Here is a 21,313-nt window from a genome sequence, read left to right as displayed (position 1 = left end):
ATTTCATTGATCTTTCATGTGAAGCAAACGGCATCAAGAATTCTTTCAGAGTTCATAAGTGCTGAATCTAGATCAACCAAAGCAATTATTTAAGGATGATTCAAGGTGTTCCCTTTTCCTCAGGAAATTGCTGTGCAACCTCCATAGCTCTTCCAAGTCTTATCAGCCCAGCCAATGAAAGACTTGAATGTGACTTGAATCCAGGTTTCTTCTGTAGCAGTGCAGAGCTTTAACCCCTGGGACATGGTCCACCTGCCTTATTTATAACAAAAAACGTTTTTTTGTATTGATTAGTTCAACCTTAGATTTGATAACTGCCAGCCTGATTATATTTGTTCCACTTTCTCACTACAAGCTCTTTGAGATAATATTAGCGGGGGGGGGGGGGGGGGGAAATCAGATTCAGCCACTCTGTTGTAGCCCCGTAATAATAAAACTACAGACACATAGGTGAAATACACATGAGCTGGTAATTGGATGACACAGATTGACACGATAACATTTTTTGAAGAAATAGAATTCAATTATTTTTATTTTTAAAGTTTTACACGAACACAACTAAGTTTAAGGCTTTAAGTTTTTAAAGATGTTTTTGTTTTTCTGCACAATCAGCATTCAGCTTCAAATATGATGAGCTGAAAAACTGGAGGGAGTAAGTTGCTTATGGGTATGTGGATCTATTTTTACGCAGTTGAAAATGTGTTGGATAATGAGTTTGTGAGTAGTAGATCAATTTATTTACATTTTATGCAAAGGTGTAATTTTTATTACTCATTCAAGCACTATTGATTTAATGCATTATAGGATGCTGACTGCAGTATACCAAAGGGGGGAGTTCTGGGTCACCACCACCTCAGTGCTTTTTCAGCATTAATCTGGTTTGGCATTCCCTGCACAAATACTTGGATACATTTTGTAGCACTGCACCATTTTAATGTTTAGCTTAGCGCCCCCCCCTCCTTTTTTTTTTAAACTGTGAGTACAGGATCCTGACTTACTAATATTCCAGTAGTATGCTACTGTACACATTTCACAGGTACACACTACAATCACCAATTTACCATACGCATATGCCATAGCGAACAGAACTCGTTATATTCTGCATCTAAAATACACACATTCACTGCTTGAGCTAAAAGAAATTATTCTTTCATTAGGGTAGTATTAGGGCAAGAATGTGTGATCATCACAAATGATCTTTCCAAAGTCTTTAATGACCTCTTCCTAGTCAAAGCTCAAAACCAGTATTCCATCCCCATGCTCCTTGGTCTGTTAGCCATCTTTGACATCATCAACCATGCTCGTCTTGAAATCATATCCTCCCTTGGCTTCTGTTACCCTATCCTATCCTGATTTTTCTCCTCCCTCTCTGATCGCTCCTTCAGAGTGTCTTCAAGAGGTTCTGCCTAATCCTGCTCTGTCCTTGGTCCCCTTCTCTTCTCCCTCTACATCAGACCTCTGGTCAATCTCATCCACAAACAAAAAAATCAGCTGTCACCTCTCTGCTGATGACTCACTGACCTACCGCTCTTCTCCAGACCTGTCTCCTTCTGTCTAAACTGAAATCTCAGCCTCTCTCTAACATCTCCTTGTGGATGTCTAGCTGTCAGCTCAAACTCAACATGGTTAAAACAGAGCTCATAATCTACCCCTCACCTCCGAAGGCCTTCTCCCAGCACCACCATTCTGCCTGCCTCTTAGACCAAAACCTGGCATCAATAACCCATGAAGACAAGCCCTAAGATAATGACCTTTCCTATCCATGCACACAACTAAAACTCTTGTTCATCTCATGTCTTGATTACTGCAACATCCTTTTCTCTGACAAACACAGTTTTGTCCTGCTTATATATATTCAAAAATGTTCCTGCAAAGATAGTTTTCCTAGCCATTCACTTTGACCATGTCAACCCTTTTCTTTGCATCCCTCCACTGGCTCCTTTTCTCTGTCACACCAAACACAAACTACTCATCTTCACTCTTAAGGCCCTACATGGTCTGTCCACATGCTGCCTATTATCTCTCACTCATTATCAAGATGTCAACTCCCACTTCCAAATCAGCTCATGACGTCAGCTTCCATCACCCGCTAGTTAAATTTTCAAACAAGCACCTTTGTGCTTTCTCCCTTGCTGCCACTCATGCTTGGGAGGCATTCCCTGTAAATAGTCTCAAAGCTACCTCCTTATAGAACTTTAAAACCCTCCTTCAAACTTTCCTTTGCCATGATGCCTGCTAAAAACTTGACAATAGTTAGGCTGCTGGCTACTCCTGGGGGGAATTCTGCGTCACTGCACATGTGCAGAATTCATGTCACCCACAGATTTCTTTGCTTCCCCACAGAAAAATGACTTCTGATGGGGAAGCAAAGGGAAGCTTCAAGAGTGGTCACCCATCCCTCCCCAGCAGCACAGGCAGGTTGTTTCAGGTGCCCGAAGCCGCTAGTAGAGACATAAATCACTGCCGGCAAGGGAGGGGGACTGGGCAGTCATATGTGTGAGAGAGAGACATTCTGACCCTCTTACTCGCTATTGCGGCATGCTCGGCGTGGAGGGGCAGGTCTTTGGGGTGTTTCTGAGAAGGTAGGTGTGGGGCAGGCTCTGTCCCCATAGGCAGAGCAGAATGTAGCAGCCTGCCTCCTTAGTCAGTTGTTCCCATTGTTCTTAGTGAATTCCCCCAGGAGTATAAAACAGTTGTAAAAGTTTTAAGGCTCCTTCACATTGCCAGAGTGGTATAAAGGGACAGTATGGCCTTATAAATACTTATGGTGCTTTAGTGATTAGAACTCGTCTAAATTTTTGGACTGAAAAAAATATGCTCCATGAACTGTTTGCTACTGACCTTTCTGGTGATGGTCAGTAACCAATATAAATTGTGAGTTTGATTCCCCAGCCATCACTTGCTCTTCAGTTGCCTATGATGTAACACTGAGCATATGGCTGCATATATTGTTTGACTAATAACTAGAAATTAAGGGTCAAACCTAGCTGCATTACTATTTGGGGTTTGGGGATTTCCTCTAGTGGTCCTCGCTCCCATTCTCCATCCATTGTATTGTAGTTTAAATAAATTACCTAAGTAATTGAAACCAGTGTGATTATATTACATTATTTTGACAAATAAAATATGCAGAATTTTGCAGAATTTTAAAATATTGTGTGCAGAATTTTTTTTTTTTTTTTGGTGCAGAATTTTAATTTTTTTGTCAGAGAATTCTCCCAGGAGCAGCAAGTGTGATGAGACCACTGCCTATCATGCTAACCAATACTTTCTCATTGTTTCATTGAATTCCCTTGTCTGTCTTCATCTATCTGTTGTCCCCCTGTCTTATACTTAGATCAGTGGTGGGCAACCTGCGGCCTGTCAGGGCAATCCACTGGCGGGCCACAAGACAGTTTCTCTACATTGACCATCCACAGGCATGGCCACCCGCAGCTCCCAGTGGCCGGAGCCTCTTTTTGTTCTGTTTGTACAGCACCTAGCACAGTGGTGTCCTGGTCCACAACTAGAAATCCTAGGTATTATGGTAATAATAATAATAATAAATAATAATCAGAAGAAGAAGTAACACTTCAGCAGCTCTGATTCTATCAGAGGGCAGAGGCACCCATACACACCACCAGGCGCTACATTACAAAACAAGGACCAGAGGACATGGAAATCAGCAAAGTGTGGCTGAGGTGGGAAAATTTACTGTTGCTGGAAAAACAGCAGAATTTTTCCCTTCACTGCTCACCCTTTGACACCATTCAAATCACAGCTAGGGACTTATAGAAGAATTGTTATCACTGATGAGTATCTCTCCACTAGATGCACATAGTAGGTACATAGTGAGTAAGAAAATCCTGATATTAACATTGAAGAGCAGACTCTATTACTGGCCTTGTATAGCTGCTTAGAGTGATATGGCATATCAATGGAGTACAGTAGAAATGGCTTTTTATTCTTTTTTTCCCCCTGGTTTAGCTTTAGTCCTTCTTGTGTTGCGGAAGGTCTCAGTGATTACCGGTGTACCGCTTGCCCACCTGGATATGAAGGCCAGTATTGTGAAAGGTATGGTAATTGTGTGGGCTGAGATAGAGAGAGAGAATTAAAAAGGGGACAATGTAGAAAGAGGCATAATGCCTTTCAATGGATGTCAGTAAACAACTTAGCATCTTCTAAATATGCTTCTTTTGATAAGTTATTTCCTCTTCTATGTATGGTTTAAAAACTGGATTTATCAGGTAGTTTTTCAACTTCTATTGTAAATTGACAGTGGATAAACCCATTATTATTATTAATGCCAAAATTCTATTGGCTTAGTCGTTTTTTACTCCATGTTCTTTTTCATTGTACTCCAAGATCTAAAGAAAATGACATGTTTATCTAAAATTATGTAATATACATATAAATTGTCCTGATGTCATCCTAAAATTCCCTTTTTCACTATTAGAGAAGCCTTCTTGACCTTGACCACAAAGAAGAAATGTACAGTTAGATTTATTAATAACCAAAGAGACTGCAGTTGTTCTACCCATAACAACAAATAGCTGCATAACACAGTATGAATAAGCTGATCACAGTTAGCAAGAGATTATTAGTACAAATTTCACTTTTAAACACAACAGCCAGGCGGTCTCTTGGGTAGAATTTGGAAGTCTCTTGATAAAAGGTAGATCATGGAGGGAGATTTCAAGTCAGTCTGTTGTAAGGCTTGAGTGTCTGCAAAACTTTCAGGGAGCATTAGGCCTTGGCACCACTTTTGCTCAACCCTGCTGCCCTGATTGAAACCCACATATTGATTACAGGATTGTGCCTATAATTAGTTGGTCAGGTGGTATGCAAATTGTTCCCTTACATAAATATATATTTGTTCATAAAGTGCCAAAAAAAAAAAAACCAACCCCAAGACTTGTGCTTTTGGGCGCTCAACTTGGTATAGTCTTGCCAACTGCAGACAAGATAAATATAATACACTATGCATTCTTAAGAGGCCAAATCTGTGTTCATATTTATAATGTCTAGATGTTCCCCTGGCTTCTCCGGTGACCCAAGAACTCCAGGAGGGTCCTGCCAAGAATGTGAGTGTGATCCGTACGGTTCACTGCCTATCCCCTGTGACCCTGTCACCGGACAGTGCACTTGCAAACCTGAATCCACAGGGTGGACTTGTGCAGGCTGCAAGCACCAGCATGTGCGTGATGGCATGGAGTGCATTTGTACGTATATTAACATTACCTCAGGGGGCGGGGGCATTTGTGGTGGTTTGTGTTGCATCTCAAGAACTGAATCTTGCTGTGGTGCCAATCGATTCTGTAGCTGTTTTGTTTTGTTTTTCTGAAAATATCCACCAGACTTCTCATTTCCCAAGCATTCTGGCCTCCAATTTTCACAAGCCTCAAGCTGCTGGGAAAATCTTAAGTACAGTTTAATAGCATCATTGAAAATCCACAACAAGGCTCGGAAGGACTTCTTTTAGTCAGTTTCAAAGTTTGCAGTTTTGCCAAAGGTTGGGGATGCTACTGTGACTGATTAAAGATCTGGGTTTATTGAATATTTTAGTATTCTCCTAAATGTTTAATCAGCAGCTGCACTGCTTTTTGCCATGAATCATACATAGACTCTGAAAAGTATTCATCAAGGCTTATAGAAAGCCTTGGACCTGCTGGTTCACAACCTCCTGTTGAAATTGAGAAGATAGAAGCAGTCAGGGTACAATCTATTCAGGAACAAAGAACGTCTTTTGTTTAAAAGATAAAATGAATAGCCAATCCAGCCTAAAACACTGTTGAGTTACATTTTACAAAACTTATACTTTTTGCCCTTGGTTTCAGTTTTTATGTGTTCAGATTGTCTTCTCTTTTATTATTTTTTGTAATTTGGTTTCCATGAAATTGGATATTATGTTTGTTCTGAGCCCAGAGTTTCATTTTTCTACGATAATTCTTTATGTATTATCAAAAGCACATAAAAATCAGGTTGCAGAATGTATTCTTGGACACTTAGTCAATCATGAACTGAATTAAGGCATTTTCTTAAAAAAAGAAAATTAATAGGAACTAATTTAATTGTGATTATTTTCCCCCTCCAGGTCTTCACATCATTGTTCCATTTAAAACAGAATACAGATAGAGATCCAATAAGCCCCTGTATATAAGATTTTTATTCTGTCCATACTTGAATATATTGGCAGGGCACAATGAACTGATTTTAATGTTTTATCTGAATTTTATCTTGTTATTTAATTTTAATTGAAGCTTTTTTCATTTTGTGATTATCTTTTCATGTGAGGCTCATATAACACCAAAGCAGATAGGCACCATAAAACTCAGATTTATTTTCATGTTGGGTAAAATCCTGGAGTATTCGTTTAATCATTACCATTAAACCAGCTAATATGTAATCAGGACAAATTGCAACCGTGCAACACAAACAGTGCAAAACAGCCTAAAAACCTAAAATTGACATGGAATAATGTAGCATATCTATCAAGAGCTAAGTATGCCTTTCGTTGTTTGAGAGGATGAATAGTGGAGTCCTGTTTAAAGTATACTAGGCATAATGGGCCTGATGCTGTAAGGTGAAGAACATTGCAGTCATTTGGGCTTTCAGAATCTCTCAGGAAGTGCTCAGAATTTGGCAGGATGAGGTTTATAAGTGTGCATACCGTGCTGGCTCTGTTGAATGTAGTACTCCCATTGCATGGGAGCCAACATTGCCTTGACAATGGACAGAGAGCTAGGTGGGAAACTTCAGTAAGTGCTGAAAAAGGACACTACACTCTTTGTATAAGTCTGTTAATATCTTCATATATTAGAGAGAATGATAGACAGACCCAATATACACCAATGTTATCGGGCTTGGTTCTCTGTTATCCCGCACCTTGTCTTTTCATTTACATCGGTGCAACGTGAGAGTAAAGTGCATGTAAAATGCTACCAAATCAGAATAGCAGTGTTCTACACCCTCTCTGCAGTGTTGTAAATAACAGCACAAGGTGCAGGGCAATGGACCATCAAGCCATGCTGTATATAGCCTCCTACCTATAAAACATTGACCGCATTTTCCAGTGTGGCATCTACAGTAAGCCATATAAAGCCATAGCTAGATACCTAAATGGAAGAGGCCTGATTTTCAGATTGGTTGAGCATCCAAAACTCCCAGTGAAGTCAATGATAATTTGTAAAATACAATACACCGTATTCATGCAATATTATGGAAAAATGAGTCTATGGTTATTGTATTACTTATTAGTAACATAGCCAAAATTGTCAGTGCAGCCTCAACTCAGCTTGTGTTTTTGTGTGTATCCAAATAACTTGCATATATACAAAACAACATTAGTACTGAGTTTGCATGTGCAAATGGGTTTTAGCATTTGCACACGCAAGTGAAAGTGCTCAAAATTGCATGTAGAAGTGCCAAGTTGCAAATGCACAAATAGAGGTATTTTCTCTAATATGTTTTAATATGTGGCCCATATTATTCCTAGTTGTGCACCAGAGGAGACTAGTATTGAATAATATAAATCAGATATCACTCTACTCCCCATTTCCACGGGTCTGTCTACACCAGTGGCAGGTTGCCGATTCCCCAACCATAGTGGAAACCTTAGGTAGCCTAGAGCCAATATAGCCAGCTCTATGCTTCTCCCTCCTAGCCCATCGAGGACATTCTAGGAGCATAACAGACACAAGGAGTATTGGTGATACACTGCTGCACTCCACTGATCACCAGCTGTAAAAGGGCCATTGCAGAGAGGCATCATTTAGAGAATCTCTGAGGCTTTGCCCATCTCCCCAAGCCCACAGCTGTGTCAAGTTTAGCTCTGGTGCAACTGAGGGTTTGGCCCCTTTATGTTGTTATCCTTCAGCTTGCGCATATAAAACATTTTTTTCCCCAGAAAACACAATAAAACCCTTATGGCTAACCACTTTCAACTGTAATAAAATCATAATAATATTGATTACCTGACTAATAATGACTAAAATAGAGCAAATTAATGCCCCATAAGGAATGTTATATACTTGCAATATTTCAAAAAATGATATATGAGTATTTGCCTGGATATTTTTCTTCCCTTCAAATAATTTCATTTTAAATATTGGTGCATTGGTGGTAATTGCAAGGATTGAGATGTAAAGTCTTAGATTATTGGATGGTTTTAAAATGGTTTAGCTTAATGCAAATATACATAAACACATATAAGTAATATAAATTTAAAGCATAGTCTTGTTAAACTATTAACATTTTGGTCTATCATAGTTAATATTTGTCCATTGATTTTGGATAGTTAACACCAAATGATTTCTACTAATTAATATTTTGGAAGTGTTCTTTAAATGGCAGTACCATATTTAAAAATAACACACAGAAGTTAAGAAATACAAATTGAAATCCTATTAAAAGTAAACTTTTAACCAATCTATTACAATGTAACATTATTTAAATGTAACATTTATATTTAAGGTCTCTTTTATACTAAACATCTTAATGGTGGAACAATTTAAAGTCACTAGGCAAAAAAAAACCCCCACCACCAGAGAGGTGTGTTTGCATTTAAATAATCATATTTTTGACTGAACATAAAATTTATTTATTTACAATATAGTGTCATCTTGTCTAGCAACTATTTCATAACATCATTTTTGTTGCTTAGTAGGTAGCATTTTTGACAGTGTTGTTTTGTAATAATTATATTTTAGAGAGCCACAGGCAGAATGGAAAAAAGGGGATTTTTTTAAAACATACAATTGTTGTACAAAGGGAAGAATTTGTTTACAGTCACATAATAACAGAAAGATAATTACATGTGGATAGACACATGGAATAAAGCTTCTTATTACATTCCCAGAACAAAACAATGTTAGGTCTAGTCTGATGAGCAGTTAGAGCAATGATGAGAAAAATTATATCCAAAAATAAATTTCTTCTGAGAAGTTCAATAGTCAAAATAGCCTAGTATGCCTCTGAATTCATTCTAAGCTATTTATTTATTTTTAAATAAGTAATTTTGGTACTAATATCATTGCCCCCAATTGATTGGTTCCAGCTGAAACCATCAGATTTTCAAAAATTCCAGGAAGTGAAGAGTTCGTATGCTCAGTGTCATGCTGAGGAGGCCTCCATAGTAATTAATATACATGATCCTTGAAATTTGGGTTCTTATGTAGTCCAGTTCTAATGTCTTATTTTCCCCTTTTTGTTCAAACAAACAGTAGCCTTCATAACCAATAAGAAAATTAGCAACAGAGCTTATTTTTAATGATGCTGGGAACAAATTGTTTAATTTCAAATATGAAAAGTTTCTGCCCAGATTTTCTCTGATTACTCATATATGTTAGTTTTAATTTGTAATAATTTACTCTGCTTAGGTACCCCTATGATGTTAAATAATAAAAATATCTATGCATTTTTCACCACTATAAAATGTCACCATTGACCGACAGCTACCACAGCTCAGTGTCAGAGATCCAGGCAACACAATATCCTACTTGTAATAGATATTAGTTGTGGTATCTCGGGTATGGGGGTGTAAATGTTGACCTTTTGACAGTGACCACTGTATTTCAGAAATATGTGCTTCTCTGTCAGATTTAAAAAGGGATGGTCGCGGGGCCAGCGCTTCCACTAGGCAACCCTAGGCGGTTGCCTAGGGCGGCAGGATTTGGGGGGCAGCATTTTGCCACCCTCAGCAGAAATTCAGCAGCGGGGGGTCCTTCTACGGGTCTTCGGCAGCAATTCGGCGGCTGGTCCTTCACTTGCTCTGGGACCCACCGCCGAAGTGCCCCGAAGATGCGGAGCAGAAGGACCCCCGCTGCTGAAGACCCCAGGCCCCCTGAATGCTCAGAGGAAGAGCGCTGTCGCCTAGGGCGGCAAAAACCTTGGCGCCGCTCCTGGATGGTCACAATCCTTTATGCCCATGAGTAACTCAGTGTATGGGTGTTGTCTTTTTGCAGCTCTCTGCCCCTTCACCTGGATTAGATGGTTTTGGACATAGAAACATGGCCACAATATGTAACTTGGAGTTTCCAAAGTTCTCACGCTTGTCCTCCCTCCCCCTTTCTCCTCCAATATGGCTTGAGCCAAAGCCTACTGAAGTCAATGAAAATATTTCCATTCATTTCAGTCGGATTTGGACCAAGTCTATAGTCTGTTGCATCTTATCTGAAATTAGATCCTGCTCCTGCTCCTGCAAAGACTTACACATGCTTAACTTTACGCTCTGCAAGTAGTTCTAGAGACTTCAACTGGACTGCCCAGAGTGCATCAGATCATGAGTGAGTCATTGGAGAATTAGGATCTTAGATTGTAAACTCATCTGGACAGGGACTAAGACTTTGTGTGTTTGCACAGTGGCTAGCACAATCCTGATTGGCCCCAATCCTGATAAGAGCTTCTAGGCTTTGCTGTAATAGCCATAATAAATAAAATGATAATTCACCTATTAAGCACTTTTCAGGGGATCAATTATATGTACAATTCAGACTCATCTGTAAAAGTGTAGTCACAATATTTTGAGATCTGCAGCAATATTTAAACAACAAATCCTTATCCTCAGTTATATACTGCCAACATGGTACTAATGTGGAAACAAAGACTTAAATGAAAGGGTGAAAAAGAAAAGGGAAAGGGAAAAAATGTACGACAAATAGAGAAGCTGGAAAAGAGATTTAATTATACAGAATTTTGTTTATTTAATTTAACCCTGTGAAAAGAGATGGAGATTGCACTACACCATGCAGCCAACAAACCTGCAACTACTGCTGGAGAGAGAAAATTTGAGTGAATGTCCTGCCATCAGCCCAGCAATTCCCAAATTCCCCAGTGATGGGGTAGCATCGTCAGCAGATGGGATTGCAATCCTGTGTGAAGAGGATGCCTTTTTTCTCTACAAAATGGCAGACTCCATGTGGCGTGACTTCGCATGTATGGTTCATGTGAAGTCACGCTATGCAGAGGACAGCATTTTGTGGCGCAAAATACCATCCTCCATGCTTTCTGAGGTGGCATGAAGCAATGAAAACGGGGTTATGAAAGCAAAAAGTTTGAGAACCACTGCACCAACCTCTGCACGTTTAAATCTTGCTAGTTACTGAGTCTCAGCCATCTGCAACAAATGGGGGATTATGAACAGTGGAGAATAAAAGTGAACCTGAGCCATAAAATTTTGATCCAGATCTGGGTCTGAGTTTTCCCAAAATTTGGAGACATAGAGATCACAGGTGAAATCTTACCTCCAATGAGGTTAATGGCAGAACTCCAAATACATTAAATGAAACCAGGATTTCACTTCTTTTTCCCTAATGAAAAAGGGGTGGAGATTATATAAGATTAATTAGTTTAGTGAATGTTCTGCACAATCAAGAACGACACTTGGGATTGATTCCAGGTTCACTCTCCCACTCTCTTTACTGGCAGTGCCTGGGATTGCAGAAAGAGGAGTAGATAGTAGTCAACATTAAAAAATCAATAATTATCAGAGGTTGCCATATAGTGATATCAGAGATTCCATGGATTTCCCTTATACTTAAGCTGGGAAATAACTCTGTGTAATATGATGTGTTGGCACTTTAATGGTGATGATAATATTTAAGACAAAATTCTTGGTTCAGTTACACAATGCCAATTTCAGCCATAATATTTTGCTATCTTTTGTGATGCAGAACTTACACTGATGTGAATGAGTTTTCTGCACACTTAGGGAGAGTGGCATATTAGACTTGAGGTATTTGTAGTACTAAGAACAAAATTATGCTCCCAGACACTGGCGGTTTGCCTTGCTCTGGAGCATTCACTTTTACAAAAAAGTATCAACATCGATCACCTCAGGAGTGAATCCGTCTCTGCCCTACTCATTCAGAAAAAAACTTTAAAAGATAAAGCATTGTATAATAATGATTCAAAACACTAGAGCTCACAGTGGTTTAACTACAGTGTTTTGGATCATTATTAGAATATTCCATGTGGGTATTTTTGTAATGGAAATTCCATGTCATATGAGAGCTTGAAAGGGAAAATAAACAGAAGAAAATGAGAGATCTTGTGAGATCTTTATGCCATACAAAGGAATTCCAGAAAAAGGAAGACTTAATGGAGAGACTTAATGGAGAGACTTTAAAATCTGATCTGATCTGTGTGTATTGAAAAAAAAATCTGATTCCATTATCATTATCTTTTGCTTTTTTACTTAAAATAGGTAAGTGGGTAGATGTCTGTAAAACATGTATATCTGAAGTGTCATTTATTATGCGATCAGTGTTTGTGAAACCATTTTTCTTTGGCATACATGCTTTCTGAGATGCTTTTCACTAGGAGATAAGTCAGAATATTTACAGTACATATGATGCATGAGAGATTGTGGTGAAAACTGAAAATACAATATTTTGTATTAATTGCCAGCCGAAAAGATTGTAATAGTGACGGCACGATTTGCCCCTTACACATGTGCACTGCTATAATGATCTGAATTTAAAGTTGCATTTGTTAATATCAGACAGTGATTTATGCTGACAGTTTTATAGATAAAGTTTTGGAAACATTTAGTCAGATAAAATACATTCATACTCTTGAAATATTTGCTATTGCTCCAGTACATTCAGACTGTGTATTGGAGTAACTGTCTCTTCTCCTCAGCTGTGGTCCTGACTTGATGTAGTTCATCTTTTCAGCCTGATTATCAAGCTAGGGGTGTTAATTTATATCGCTTGCTCACAGAAAACTTATCAAATGAGTTTCTTCATTGAGAATACTTCATGTTATAAGCTATTCAAATTTTTCCTGTTACGCTAAATTAAGTTTGGTTTTAACTTGCAGCCCATTTAAATTTCTAGTCTCTTCAAAAATATTGAGGGCAACTAGAAATTTCTTATTGTTTTATGTAATATACAAAATAAAATAAATCAGAATAAAATAAAATATCCCTAAAAAAAATCCCACACTTTAAAAGAACACTGTATTTCTCTTAGGCAATGGATGTACACCCTCCAAAATGGCTATCAGATCCGTGTGTCTTCTTGATCAATTAGGAGACAGATGTTGGTATATAAAACACACAGCTTGCCGTAAATCATGCCTTTATCTTATGGAAATATGTCTTCTCTCTCTAAACACAGAGATGACAGGAGGTGGGCCAGAAATAGGTTTTTTGACATACAGGCATAAACCAAAATATAAGGGCCTTCATTAGAATAATGATAATGCACTTCATCTCAAGCAACAAACTATTGAGACATAGGGGAAGAATTAAATGAAGAGAGGAACTCTTCTAATAACAATATCTATTCTCCTTCCAGTGTGGCTAGCCTACCTACTTCTTACTGCACTAAACCAACATCCATTTTCTCTCCTGCCTCTCCAAGTAGCTCCTTGGTGTATTAAACCAGTATCCATTCTTCTTTCTACATCCACAATTGGACCAGCCCCCTGCTTCACAATTCCACTGGCCTCACCTGATTTAGAATGAGGGAACATTCTGATGACTGTGACTGAACATTATGAAAAGCAGAGGAGATTTAATCTACACGGAACAATAGATTTCAGATGAAACTGTCATTCTGCATTGAAAATCATCTACCATACATCCTATTTTTACAAAGATGCACATTTTGCTTAATGGTTTCCTAGCCATTAGGCAGCTTAAAAGGGTGTTGTTGAGTGAGATAATTACATCCTTGTAAAATTTTAGGCACAGCCCTCTGTGTCTCTTAGCATCCCCAGTGTATTCATTGTTTCACAATTGCTCCACCTTCCGAAATGCTGTATAGCTTTACTGAACCTATGTAACACGTTTGTGCATGATGATGAGAGACTCATACTCCTAGAGAGGCAGACCCATAATTTTCTGTTTACAGGGTGAATAATTTTCTGTCTACAGGGTGAATAACATTAGACTATAAGGTTATGTTAGCTTCTTTTAATGGATGATAAAGTACTGGGGAGAAAAGATTCAAACGCCTTTAAGGCATATGCAGTACACAACAGTCAAATAAATTATAATCTGAATAATGAAATGAGGTAGAGGAAAGCACTAAATAATGGGAAGTGATCAGCATTTTCATACTGACCCTTTCTACAATCTGCATTGCAGTTTAACTTGCTTGGCCGTGCTGCTATGTGTGGTGTGACTATAAAGTACATAAATGACATGAATTCAAGAGGTTTGCATCTATTCAAATACATGGCAGCACAATCTTTTTTCAGTTCTTTTTTTTAGTGCTCTTTAGATTTGCTGAATTACCTGCCTGCTTTCTCGAGACTTCCTCTAAATTGCTTGCCGAAATTAGGATTTTGTACAGGCTAGTCTATTACGTGTAATTTTCCCCCTCTTTATCCCAGGTAAGTCTACAAATTTAACTTTATAGGTTTTATATCATACTGTCCCATTATCAAGTTCTAGGCAATATTCCCTAGCTATTGTTTTCATATTTTTTTCTAGTACCAGACATTTGTTGGGTTTAATTATCTGAGATTGGTGGCATTATCTTTCACAGGATGTAAGTGTACTGTAAAAGATTTCAGACTCAAACATCTGCCTTAAATGTTTAACAGGAATAAATATGCTTTACTGTCCCTATCCTTACCACAGTTTGTGATGATGAATGCATAGGACTCCTTCTAAGCGACTTGGATCGACTAAACCAGATGACTCTGAGTGTCAACCTCAGTGGCCCGCTGCCTCCTCCATATAAAATGCTGTATGGCTTTGAGAACACGACACAGGAATTAAAGGTATACGCACAGCACGCGTATATCAATCCAAGGATTCAGTACAAACATGTATACATTTGCCCGTACACATAATCACAGCTAGAGGTAGGGGAAAAGGAAAATTAAAGGTTTAATTACTTCAAACTTGTCACAGTTGGAAAATAGTTATTACAATTATGTATTTTGACTTATGATAATAAGTAAATCATGCAGTGGTAATTTATGTTTGTTCACTTGGATGGAAGGAAATATATGGCAGGCATAGAGAAAATGAAATGAAATTCTAGTAAAAATAAATAGTATTCTTGTTAACAGTCCATAGAGCAGTTACATTGTAGTGAGTGCATTGTATACTCTACCACATGCATATATTTTATATCCTATATTAAAAGATTTAAAGCTGTCAGGACCTCTGAATAAACAGTTTTGGATGAGTGTGACATTAGTCATTAGTGTCAAAAAAGGAGTAGCATCTGCAATGAGAAGAAAGCTTTGATGTTTCTTCCCTCCATTATTTCTGAAGCCCTGAAATCCATGAAATAATTTTTTTCCCTAGCATTTGCTATCACCTCAGCGAGCACCAGAGAGACTCCTTCAGTTGGCACAAAAAAACCTGGATACCCTTGTGACAGAGATGGATGAGCTATTGACAAGGGTAAGTCTGTAGCATTCTGAGGTAAAGCTAGGGGTTTGTTTAAAGGGATGCTTCTAAGTGACAGACAAAATTCTTTTTGAAGATGAATTAAACATGAATAAATGGCTGAATTATAAATCACTTTTCACTCCCAAAGTGCCAATTTCAAATCACTCCCCACCCCTCCCCTGACATCCTCTTTTTTGGGGGAGGGGCAATATGTTGAGATGTGTTCTTTTCACATAAACATATAATGTAAGCAGAAGCAGGTACTCAGCAAGAATGAAAGGATTTGAAAAAGATAGTGCTAAAGGAAAGAGAGCCATTATTCTGGCAAATATGAACAAGTCTCAAAAGGTTGCTTCTAGGAGTTCTTTTACAAAACCAACAGTAGTTAAACCTCCAGATTATCACAGAGTGACTCCTGTGGCTGGAGCCCGTCTTTGGGTAGTAGAGGCTTTCAGCAAGTGAGTTAGTAGATTTCTCTCATTTTCCCTGCACTGATGTTTTGCCTCTTGAACAGTCTTTGGGTTTCTGGAGAATCATGTAACACATAACATACATAATAAATGGAAGGAAGGGGAGGTTGATGATAATGAATATAAATCATAAGTTAGGAATTGTAGGGAATTGATAAGGAAGCAAAGGGAAGGGATAAAAGGAGAAATCTATGGCCAGCAGAGTTAGGGACAATAAGAAGGAGTTTTTAAAATATATTAGGCACAAAAGGAATCCTGACAATGGAATTTGGTCCATTACTAGATGGAAATGGTAGAATTATCTATCATAATCCAGAAATGGTAGAAATGTTCAATAAATATTTCAGTTCTGTATTTGAGGGGAAAGAGATGATATAGTCTTATTGTATGGTGATAACATTCTTCCCATTCCACTAGTATCTCTGGAGGATATTAAACAGATTATACCAAAGTTAGATATTTTTAAAGCAGCAGGTCCAGATAACTTGCATCCAAGAGTTTTAAAAGAGCTGGCAGAATTGTTCACTGGACCTTTAATGTTGATTTCAATAAGTCTTGGAGCACTGGGGAAATTCTGCAAGACTGGAAGAAAGCTAATGTTGTGTCAATTTTTAAAAAGGGTAAACGGGATGACGTAGGTAATATAGGCTCGTCAGCTTGATCTCAATCCTAAGCAAGATAATGGAGCGGCTCATATGGGATTCAATTAATAAAGAATTAAAGGAGGGTAATGTAATTAATGAAATCAACATGAATTTATGAAAAACAGATACTGTCATAGAATCATAGAATATCAGGGTTGGAAGGGACCTCACTTGATATCTTTTTTTTAATGAGATCACAAGTTTGGTTGATAAAGGTAATAGTGTTGACGTAATATACTTAAACTTCTGTAAGGCATTTGAATAGGTACTGCATAACATTTTGATTAAAAACTAGAACGATATAAAATTAACATGGTGCACAGGAAATGGATTCAAAATTGGCTGACAGGTGTCCAGGTGTAATTGTAAATGGGGAATCATCATCAAGCTTGCCTGGGGTCCTGCAGGTATCAGTTCTGGGCCATACGCTATTTAACATTTTTATCAGTGGTCTGGAAGAAAACATAAAATCATCACTGATAACATTTGCAGATGACACAAAAGCTGAGGGATTGTTAAATAGTGAAGAGAGTAGGTCACTGATTCAGAGCGATCTGGATCACTGTGTATTATGGGGTGCAAGCAAAAATATGTGTTTTAATATGGCTAAATGTAAATGTATACATCTAGGGATAAAGATTATGTAGGCTATAATTACATGATGGGGGACTCTATCATGGGAAGCTGTGATCTGAGAAAGACATGGTGGCTTTGGTGGAGCTGAACATGAGTTCCCAGTGTGACACAGTAGCCAAAAAAGCTAACTTGATCAGGAGATGCATAAAGAGGAGAATTTCGAGTAGCAGTAAAGAAGTTATTTTACCTCTGTATTTGGCACTGGAATGACCACTGCTGGAAGTATATAGGTTCGATTACAGTCTATAAGCACCTACATGGAGAACAAATATGTAATATTGGGCTCATCGGTCTAGCAGAGAAAGGCATAACATGTTCCAAGGGCTTGGAAGTTGAAGCTATACAAATTCAGACAGGAAATAAGGTGCACATTTTAAATGGGAGCAATTAACCACTGGAAGAAGTTACCAAGGGTTGTGATGGAGTCTCCATCAGTGACAATTTTAAAATCAAGATTGGATGTTTTTCTAAAAGATCTGCTCTAGGAATTGTTTTGGGGAAGTTCTATGGACTGTGTTATAAAGGAGGTCACACTAGTTGATCACAGTGGTCCCTTCTGGCCTCGGAGTCTATGAATCCCTTTTCAGAGGGTTAGCCATGTTAGTCTGTATCAACAAAAACGAGGAGTCCTTGTGGCACCTTAGAGACTAACACATTTATTTGGGCATAAGCTTTTGTGGGCTTATAACCCACTTCATCAGATGCATGGAGTGGAAAATACAGTAGGCAGGTATAAATATACAGCATATGAAAAGATGGGAGTTGCCTTACTTGAGTAGGGGGTCAATTCTAATGAGGCCAATTCAATTAGGGTGGATGTGGCCCATTCCCAACAGTTGACAAGAAGGTGTGAGTATGAACAAAGAGAAAATTATTTTTTGTAGTGACCCAGCCACTCCCATTCTTTATTCAGGCCTAATTTGATGGTGTCAAATTGGCAAATTAATTCCAGTTCTGCAGTTTCTTGTTGAAGTCTGTTTTTGAAGGGTTTTTTGTTGAAGAATTGCCACTTTTAAGTCTGTTATTGAGTGTCTAGGGAGATTGAAGTGCCCTCCTACTGGTTTTTTAATGTTACAGTTCTTGAGGTCTGATTTGTGCCCATTTATTCGTTTGTGTACAGACTGTCCAGTTTGTCCAATGTACATAGCAGAAGGGCATTGCTGGCACATGATGGCATATATCACATTGGTAGATTTGCAGGTGAATGAGCCCCTGATGGTATGGCTGATGTGGTTAGATCCTACGATGGTGTCCCTTGATTAGATATGCGGAAAGAGTTGGCAACGAGCTTTGTTGCAGGATTGGTTCCTGGGTTAGTGTTTCTGTTGAGTGATGTGTAGTTGCTGGTGAGTATTTGCTTCAGGTTGGGGGGGCAGTCTGTAAGCGAGGACTGGCCTGCCTCCCAAGGTCTGTGAGAGTGAGGGATCGTCCTTCAGGATAGGTTGTAGATCCTTGATGATGCGCTGGAGAGGTTTTAGTTGGGGGCTGTAGGTGATGGCTAGTGACGTTCTGTTATTTTCTTTGTTGTGCCTGTCCTGTAGTAGGTGACTTCTGGGTACCCTTCTGTCTCTGTCAATCTGTTTCTTCATTTCCCCAGGTGGGTACTGTAGTTTTAAGAATGCTACATAGAGCTCCTGTAGCTGTTTGTCTCTGTCTGAGGAATTGGAGCAAATGCGGTTGTGTCTTAGGGCATGGCTGTAGACAATGGATCATGTGATGTGGTCTGGATGAAAGCTGGAGGCATGTAGCCACTATGGATGTAGAAGCTCTCTACACCAACATTCCACACAAAGATGGACTATGAGCCATCAGGAGCAGTATCCCTGATAATGTCACGGCAAACCTGGTGGCTGAGCTTTGTGACTTTGTCCTCACCCACAACTATTTCAGATTTGGGGACAATTTATACCTTCAAGTCAGAGGCACTGCTATGGGTACGCATGGTCCCACAATATGCCAACAATTTTATGGCTGACTTAGAACAACGCCTCCTCAACTCTCTTCCCTTAACACCCCTACTCTACTTACGCTACATTGATGACATCTTCATCATCTGGACCCATAGGAAGGAGGACCTTGAAGAATCCCACCAAGATTTCAACAATTTCTGCCCCGCCATCAACCTCAGCCTGGATCAGTCTATACAAGAGATCCACTTCCTGGACCCTACTGTGCAAATAAGCGATGGTCACATAAACACCACCCTATACCGGAAACCTACTGACCACTATACTTACCTACATGCCTCCAGGTTTCATTCAGACCATATCACATGATCCATTGTCTTGACACCATCAAATTAGGCCTGAATAAAGAATGGGAGTGGCTGGGTCACTACAAAAAATAATTTTCTCTTTGTTCATACTCACACCTTCTTGTCAACTGTTGGGAATGGGCCACATCCACCCTAATTGAATTGGCCTCATTAGAATTGACCCCCTACTCAAGTAAGGCAACTCCCATCTTTTCATGTGCTGTATATTTATACCTGCCTACTGTATTTTCCACTCCATGCATCTGATGAAGTGGGTTATAGCCCACGAAAGTTTATGCCCAAATAAATTTGTTAGTCTCTAAGGGCCACAAGGACTCCTCATTTTTTATGTATCCCTTAAAAGCAGAATTTTCTTTTTCAAATCCCCTGGGCCTGAATATTTCAGAGAAATAATACACACATTTGTGGGATTGCCTCTTACACACAGGTTCACTCAGTGTTCACGACGGAGTTGTAAAGTGCCCAGGAGGTCTCAGACATATTATGCATTTTGGTTTTCCTGTTTTAAATAGTCAAATGATCTGTTTGTTGTGGTTGTTCATTTCTCATTAAACTGTACAACAGTGGTTCTCAATTTACCATTGTGGGCCACATATGCAGCTCTCTGTGTCATGTGGGCTGCATCCACACAATATATATACTACCCGTATGGCCCTGAGGGTGTAACATGGGCCGCAGCTGTGTGCTGATTGGGCTGCAAGCGGGCTGCAGGTTGAGAACCACCGCTATAGAGCACTGTGCTGTAGATCTGCTCTCAGCACCGTGAGTTGTTTCCGTGTCCAGTTAAGAATTGCACAGCAAGACAGAGAAATTTCTGATTTAAAATCAAATCTACTTATCACAAAGAGTCAATCAGTGGGGCTATCAAAATGGCAGTCGCATTTACAGTGATAAATCAAATAATTTTTAAACCACCTTTATTTTGAGATGTCACTTCTATGTGCTAGTTATTCTTTTTATTAGGAAAGCTTTTATTTCAGATTAGAGCTTCAGTGCAGAGATTGGAATATTGTTAGGTCATCAGAGAGAGTCTGAAAGGAAAATAATATAAAGTGTGCCACCTAATGGTTGAGAACTCTGAGAAGGGGAATTGATATCAGCAGTGCTGAAGTTCAAGTATTTGATGGAACATTAATATAAAGGACTGGCAGACCAGGAGAGATGATATTCAGCAAAATAGTTGAATTGTTCCTCTGGACATTAATTAACACACACACACATGACACTGAGAGTTGTATTGCTAACATCAGCTGCTGACTATACACCTGAAATTTTAAAAGTTCCATGTAGCTTTAGACTCCCTCCCTAATGAGAGTCCCGTGTTGTAGTTTTACAACTTTAAGATAGTGGTTTTGCTTATTGCTTGTGTACATTTTATATAAGTATATTATTTTGTAAATCCCTTCAGAATTACGGTGTGTGTGTGTGTGTGTGTGTGCGTGTACATGTGCATGCACCTGAAGAGAGGGAGTGTGTGTGTGTGTACTCCAAATATTAATGTAAAGGAGGCTCATTCATTATCTCTTTATTTTCATCTTTTCATACAAATTATAAAGTCTTAGGCATCACAAACGTTAAATTGAAGAGGACCCTTATAACTGCAAGCAGGGGAAATGATATTTCCTAGATTAGGGGTTCATGAAGAAAATTTTCATACATTTATTGTACAGGGTAGGAGAAAACAGTATTTAATCTTCTGCAACCCCTTCATTGTGTTTGGCCAGTCAGAACAACTTCTCATCCACTCTTTCCTCCCCACCAGGGTAGCTGTCATCCTCCTATCTCTCCCTGCTGTCTTCCCCTCCATCCATACTCCCTCATTCACCTACATTCATATTCATTGCCAATTCATTCACCTTCACATTCACACCTCATTAGCTTGCTGGTGCTTGCTTCCTTTTTCCCTTTCCATCCTCTTATTCGTTTCTCCCCCTCTGGCTCTCCGTTTGACTTT

General features: G+C 38.9%; 1 protein-coding gene across 9 annotated transcripts in view; it reads left to right on the top strand.

Moving 5' to 3' along the window:
* The window catches only part of LAMA2 (laminin subunit alpha 2), a 474,663-nt gene that overhangs the window by 350,383 nt on the left and 102,967 nt on the right, over positions 1-21,313 (top strand). For 8 of the 9 annotated variants that reach the window (XM_054023114.1, XM_054023113.1, XM_054023109.1 and 5 more), the window contains 4 exons: positions 3,967-4,053; positions 5,008-5,201; positions 14,570-14,712; positions 15,248-15,346. In XM_054023114.1, the coding sequence (XP_053879089.1) occupies positions 3,967-4,053; positions 5,008-5,201; positions 14,570-14,712; positions 15,248-15,346 (523 nt within the window). The remainder of the gene's footprint in view (positions 1-3,966; positions 4,054-5,007; positions 5,202-14,569; positions 14,713-15,247; positions 15,347-21,313) is intronic. The other variant, XM_054023111.1, reaches the window with a different exon arrangement.

The sequence above is a fragment of the Malaclemys terrapin genome, chromosome 3 (genome assembly GCF_027887155.1).
Source record: "Malaclemys terrapin pileata isolate rMalTer1 chromosome 3, rMalTer1.hap1, whole genome shotgun sequence".
NCBI classification, from domain to species: domain Eukaryota; kingdom Metazoa; phylum Chordata; order Testudines; family Emydidae; genus Malaclemys; species Malaclemys terrapin.
The sequence above is the reverse complement of the archived record's forward strand: the minus strand, read 5'-3'. Positions and strand labels throughout refer to the sequence as shown.